This window comes from Corapipo altera, unplaced genomic scaffold (assembly GCF_003945725.1).
Source record: "Corapipo altera isolate COAL_440 unplaced genomic scaffold, ASM394572v1 58594, whole genome shotgun sequence".
Classification (NCBI taxonomy): Eukaryota; Metazoa; Chordata; class Aves; order Passeriformes; family Pipridae; genus Corapipo; species Corapipo altera.
This window is the reverse complement of record NW_020886312.1, coordinates 1-6,768: the sequence shown is the minus strand read 5'-3', so window position 1 is coordinate 6,768 and position 6,768 is coordinate 1. Positions and strand designations below refer to the sequence as shown.

Below are 6,768 nucleotides of genomic sequence, written 5' to 3'. Positions count from 1 at the left end.
GTACTGCAACACAGACACTGTCACACCAGGGGTACTGCAACACAGACACTGTCACACCAGGGTGTACTGCAACACAGACACTGTCACACAGACACTGTCACACCAGGGTGTACTGCAACACAGGGGACATGGTTCCACTGGGCTGTACTGGAACACAGGGGACATGGTTCCACTGGGCTGTACTGGAACACAGGGGACATGGTTCCACTGGGCTGTACTGCAGGGGACTGGGTTCCACGGGGCATTTTCGATTCTGGAAACGTTTTGTCACACAGGACTCTGGTCACAGCGATCCCAGCCAAGGCCCAGCTCAGAGCCAGGACAGTTTGCTCCCAACACGACAGCAAATCAAATTTACTTTCTAATCTGGACTGAGAAATAAACCAGTTTATTGGGCCAAGCCATTAGTTTAGAGGATTGTCTGTCAGTGGCTTTAAATGCAGCAAATTCTCCTTCTGTAAATGGAATATTCTCCTCCGTGCACATATTTTTTAGCTCTATTTTTGGCTGCAAATAGCTCAGTTTCTAATTACATTGGTGGGCAAAATTGGCCGTTCTGGTCTCTCAGGTACCAACATTTCCCCTTCTCCCCTTTCTTAATCACACCTAAAACCCCCACCCTTCCACCAGCACTGCCCCAGTGCTGCCACAGCATCTCCTGGGCTGAGAAAACGAGCTTTGGGTTGGTTTTGGTCTAATTACATATTTCCCCCCAGAGACAGGAGGAGCTCAGAAGAAGCTGTTTCAGTCTCCTGGGTAAATACTGGATGCTTTATGTGCTTTCACCAAAGATTTATTTTTTTTATTTCTGCTTTTAAAAGACACAGAATGAGTTGAAAAGGGAAAAAACCCCACGACTATGTTATAAGCCAGGAAAGTCAAAATTAAAGCCACTCTGTCCTTAATGTACTGCTGCTTCTTTCTTATTTACTCAAGAGTAAGTAAGAAAGGTGGTTGTGAGCTCTCAATCAATACCCTTTAAATATTGAATAAACTATGTGGCAATGATTACAATCAGCCCAAGGATCTTGCATTAATTCCCTTCTTAGTTGCTGCAAAGGGAAGGAGGCCCAGCTGGCAAATCCACAGGGACTTCCAGCAGCTTCCAGTCATCCCAGCTCCCTGGAGACCACACCAGGGCTTCCTCCAGTGCTCCCTTCCCTCTGGGATTGCCCCTGGCAAAGGCAAACACACAGCACCACCTCCCCAGTCCTGGCCATGCATCCCTTTGGAGCCTCTCCTGGAGCTGGCAGGAGGCAGAGCAGCCTTTGGAGAGCTGGGAACAACCACATGGAAAAATATCCCTGTGGGTCCACCTGGAAACCTTCTTCTCACCCCCAGCTCAGGTGAGAGAACAGAGCTTAAAAAAAGCTTCAAAGTGAGCAGCGGACCCAGAAACTGCTGCCTGTGCTATTGTAAGAGCTGGATTTATCCAGCTGTGGGATGTTTGACGTGGATCTTCTGTGAGAGGGACCTCAGACAACACCCAGGGTTACCTGTCAGCCACAACCAGCTCCAGGAACCTGCCCAGCCCCACGGGGGATCCTGCAGGGAGCTCCAAGTGCACTGTGGAATGGAAAAACATCATTCCCAGTCCTGTCAGCTCCCCAGAATCCCAACTCTACCTTGTCAGCAGCTGCCAGCAAGTCATCAGCCATTTTGTCAAGATTTGGAGCCTTCCCAGTATAAATAAAACACATCATTTCCTTAAAAACTTCCGGCTCCACATCATTGATTTCAACCCGATTCTGCAACAGGAAAACAAAGCTTATTAAGATCCAGCCAGGGCCTCCTTCTCCCCCAAACTCCTTCAGGATTCAGAGGCAAACTATTCAGAATGAGCAGTGCAAAAAAAGAAACAGAAAAAGAAAAGATGTGGATGGAGTAAGAAAAATTCTGAGTTGTATTTCACCTTCTCTACTTCTCCCTGTCCCACCCCAGACTCTTTCCCAAGAGGAACAAAGGTACAATTGCCTCCTTGATCCCTGTCTTCCTCCCTTCAGGGCAGCTGAAGCAGAGAGGTGCATCTAATGTGAGAAAGACAGTTAAGAGGTGACCAAAATCACAAACACAAGGGAAGTTCTGCGAGCAGGAGCTGACTGGAGAGCCATTCTGCAGCTGGAGAGGTTCTCCTCCCCTCAGGGTCTTACCTTTTTACTCTCCTCCATCTCGTGCTCAAACATGGCGCTGAACACTGGGGAACGCGCTGTGAGGGAAAACAAAACACAGTTGGAAAGGCTCCTCTGTCCTCAGGGGGGGCTGAGCCTGGCTCAGCAACACCTCAGCAACTGAGAAACCCTCCCCATGGACTGGGGCTGCCACAGCTTCCAGCTGGGGAGGGGAGGATTCACGTCCTTCCAGCAAGGCTGGAGAGTCCCAGGGTGGGAAGGTGTTTCTTGGCTTGGTAGGAAAGTATTCCTTGGAAATGTGCTAAGTTCTCCTTACAAATGCTTTAGGAATGTTTTAGAGTACCCTACAGCCACAAAAAACGCTCCCACTGTCCTTGTCAAAGGAGCAGACAGGCAATTACAAACCAAGTGGGGATTTCCTCTCCACCTGGAACAGCTCACAAACCACTCTGGTACCACAGCTCTTTGATAAAGGAGCTGCAGGAGCCTCCTTTAAAGATGAAAGAACTCCAAAAGCCCCACTGCCCATCAGGCTGTTGGCTCCTGTTCTGCTAAGAACTCCGGCTCCCAGAGTTAAAATCCATCTTGTTGCCTGTTTCCTGATTTCTGTGTTTTATGGAACAGAACATGAACAGTGACGGGACAGGACAAGGGACAGAGGGTTCCCACTGCCAGAGGGCAGGGCTGGATGGGATATTGGGAAGGAATTCTTCCCTGTGTGGGCCCTGGCACAGGGTGCCCAGAGGAGCTGTGGCTGCTCCAGCCCTGGCAGTGTCCAAGGCCAGGCTGGAGCACCCTGGGCCAGTGGAAGGTGTCCCTGCCCGTGGCAGGGGGTGGCTGAGCTTTAAGTTCCCTTCCATCCCAACCCATCCCACGATTCCAGGGCCAAACACCCACCTGCCAGGATGGCTTTGTGCCCCTTGAACTCCTGGCCTGCCACGCAGAGGCAGCAGTCCGTGAACCGCGAGTTCTCCCAGAGCCCGCCCAGCTCGTCGGCCAGGCGGCACTCGGGCACCTTCACCATGTTCATGGTGTTCTGGCCAGAGATGTTCACTGAGTCCTGCACCACACTCACCTGCAGGGGAGGCAAAGGCAGAAACACCCTCAAAGACACGCACAGAAAGAGGGCTCTCCCTCCAGGAGGGGTTTATGGCCAGGGGGACGCAGAGCAAACCCCAGCACAGTCACTGCAGGGTTAAAAACGTGCCTGTTTTTAAAGCACCTTTGCTCCTCTGTTCAGAGATACCAGTGTCCATCCCAAACCCTAAATGCCACCAGCAGGTTTCCTTCTCAACCCCAAACCAACAGCTGAGCTGTAACTTTGTCAGATGGTTTCCTAACGAAGCAGAACCTTATTTTCCTGCTTTTCCAGACACCACACCTGACCTAGTTTTCCCCTTCTATCAACACTGTGAAACCCTCCCCAATCAATAATGCAACAGACAACAGGCCACATGAAAATGAAGTACACACAGAGTTTTTATAACCCAGCACAGGAGGCACAAGGGCAGTGGCTGACTCCTGAAATGTCTTCCTGCTTCTCCTTCTGCACCTCAGCAGTTCAGTGCTCCTGTCATGCCATAAAATACAATTAAAACCCACCTAAACAGCAAGTTTAAAAAAAAAAAAAAAAAGAAAATCCAGCTTTATGTCAAATAATTAGGAGGATTTGGGGAAGGCAGAGAGATTCCTAATCAGCTGCTCTGAGGCAGGACCAGTGTGGCTGCTGAACCTCCTTCACCGAGGGCCCACTGAGCACCCAACCATTGTCAGGGCTGCAGGAAATCAGGCAGAGCCCAATTAGAAAAGATCAGAGTGACTAATCCAGCCCTGCTGTAGAAGGAATAAAGCAGAGAGATTGACAGGGAAGAGACGTGAGACTATTCCCTGGATTTGCTGGCGAGTCCAAGTTAAATTCCACCTCTATTAATAACCAGTGGCCAAAGAATACTGGACAGCAGAGGAAGCTCCACAGTGTGGAGAAGAAGGAAATCATGAACTGAGAGGGAGGAAAAGGAAAGGGGAAAACCTGTCAGAACAGATCCCAACTCCTGAGAAAGCTGCAGGGGGGCTCTGGGGGCACATTTTGTGTAAAGCACACGAGACTCACAACCAAACAGGTATCAGATGCCAGAGGACACCACGGACCAGCCACAGCACACGTGGAGAAGCCAAAGTTCCTCATCATTCACCTGAGAGCTGCATCATCCCCCTGTCCTGTGACATCCACAGCAGCAAAGTGGACTCCAGGATGGGTGAAAACTCATCAGGTGCATTAAAAGGGAATTCTAAGATGCAGATCCCCTGTTGGAAGTCCAACACGGATCACAGAGCAGCCAAAAAACTGTGTCTCAAATCCACAAATAAATCCTCTTCATACATGAAATAAAGCCAGTTATTCCATGGCTTTCTACTGGATTCCAGCCTCAGATGTTAAAAGAGAGAAGGATTTGCTTAAGCTGTTTTCAACATCTCAGCAAGGGAACCAACACTACCCAGAGCTCAGAAAAGAGCTGCTGCCAGAACTTCGGGAACACCTCCCTCCTGGGAGCCTGACTGCAAGGATATTTACCTCTGCTGCTGGAATGTAATTTGAGCAGCAAAAAGCAATGCAGTTGGGATATGAACAACCAAGCCCACCTGCAAAACAAGGGCCTGAAAAATCCCCAAACTGACAAGGAAATGAAGTCAGGTCTGAAATGTTTGACAAGGACCATCATTCTCTGGCCCAACAGCATTTCCAGGGAGAATTATCCACGCTCAGCACCGGCCATGAGCAGAGAGCAAAGGGCTTCTTCCTTCCAGCTTCAATAAAGAACCTTGTGGTGTGCAGGAATCACAGATATCTGCACTTGAGAGGCACCTCCACATCCAGTGTTCCCAACTCCTTTGGGAGCTCCTCCATCCAGAGCTGGAAGCACAGATGGAGCAGCATCATTTGGCACCTGTGGCCAGCAGGGAAGGATCAGGAGAGCGCACGGCTGGAATGCTAAGGGAGTTACAAACTCAGGGAGGAAAGGGAAAAAGAGGAGAAAAAGGAGGCAGAGGGAAAAAACCCAAACCAAACCAAGGTGCTGGAAGTTCTCAGCAAACTGTTTCCAGACAGCAAAACCTTCTGGCATCAGCGACCTTCAGACTCCTCACAGAACAGATCCCAAGGGCAGGTGCAGCCAAGAGCGAGGTTCCTCCTCCTCCAGAACAATCCAAACCACTGAAGCTTTTGAAGGGAACAATTCAGCAAAGGGTGCAGTGACTTGATCAGGACTAGTTGCCAAGACTACTGTGGATCTGGGGTTTATCTACATTGTGTCTCACACATTCCCTCCTCAGACGTTCGTTTTGGGCTCCACCCAACAAGTGTGAGGGTTTTTGGCTCTTTTACCACAAAGGAAAGAGGAACTGCCAGACCCACAGAGGTGTCACACAGGGCTCTGTCCTGCTCTCCTCCCTTACTGCTCCAAGTGTTCAGGAAGGGCTCCCTCCTTCACTAATAATTCACGTTACTGCTTAAAATACACATCCCTGAGGTGTTTGTTCATTTAAACACGTGCAGCCTTGGAATGGCCAAGCAAAACTGAAAAAAAAAACAACCCACAAACCAAATCCTTGTTGAACAACTTAGATTGAAGCTTCCCTTTCATTCCTGAACAAAAGAAAAGATTCCCATTAAAAAAAAAACCAGTGCAGGAGATCCAAAGGGAGAACAACTTGTTCCACCTGTCTTCTGGCAAAAATCACAGCTCCAGGAGGGATTTTGCAGTTAAAAAGACAAACGGAAGTAAAACAGAAGGAGCCCTGAAGACATTAAATCAGAGTTTAAATTTGCTCTTTAAGGTTCCTAAACTTAAATATCTGGTTTTAGAAATAACTGGCCTGAAATAAGTACCAGTGAAATAATAATGCTGTAAGCAGTTGTAGGAAAGTACAAACACAATGAAGGGAAAATTGTGATTACTGTAAAATTCCTTTCTCTTGTATTTTTCCTTTTGTTGGCTGCATGGACACATTTCAGAAAATAAAGAAAACACTTTTTTATTCAGCAGGCAAGTGACAAACAGGCCAGTCCCCACTACAGAGCTAGTGGTGCTTATTATCCCAAGTGAGCTTCAACTTAGGGAGCACAAACAGATGGATGATAACACCAAACCAGGAGCGAAATGATAATCAAACTTAGCCTGATTCCTATCATCAGCCCAGGTAAAAACCAAACACAAAGTAGCCAGAAAAGAAATGGAAGTGAAGTGGGATGAATCACAGAGAGGACAAAGCCACCAGCCACACACACACAAATAAAATCTGAGTGTCACACAAACACCCAGCATCGCTCTGACACCTCTGACTCCTTAAAAGCAAGGATGAGAAAGGAGGTCAGGTCTGCCCTCAGCTAATGGAAGTGCTTTCACTGCACAGGCTGCCTTACCTCACAGAACAGAGTGAGTTTGTCATCTGGAAGGAGTCCGTTGGCCTCATCCAGCAGGAAATCTCTCCTGATGAATTTCTTGAAGCCCCAGTCCTTGCCTTGCACGAATCGATAGGCACGCTGGCTCTCTGAGGACAGGGGGGTCAGGGCCAGGCTGGGGCAGGCACAGCTGCAGCACCCACCCCACAGCACCCACCCACAGCACTGACCCCACAGCAC

General features: G+C 48.8%; 1 protein-coding gene across 1 annotated transcript; it reads right to left on the bottom strand.

Annotated features, from left to right (window-relative positions):
• Nucleotides 1–80: 80 nt before the first annotated feature.
• On the bottom strand, nt 81–6,703 carry LOC113941135 (speckle-type POZ protein; the record flags this gene model as incomplete). Its single annotated transcript, XM_027632292.1, has 5 exons — nt 81–112; nt 1,626–1,748; nt 2,151–2,206; nt 3,027–3,204; nt 6,550–6,703. Coding segments are annotated over 5 exons (526 nt in total), but the record flags the coding sequence as incomplete, so codon positions are not given.
• Nucleotides 6,704–6,768: the final 65 nt, after the last annotated feature.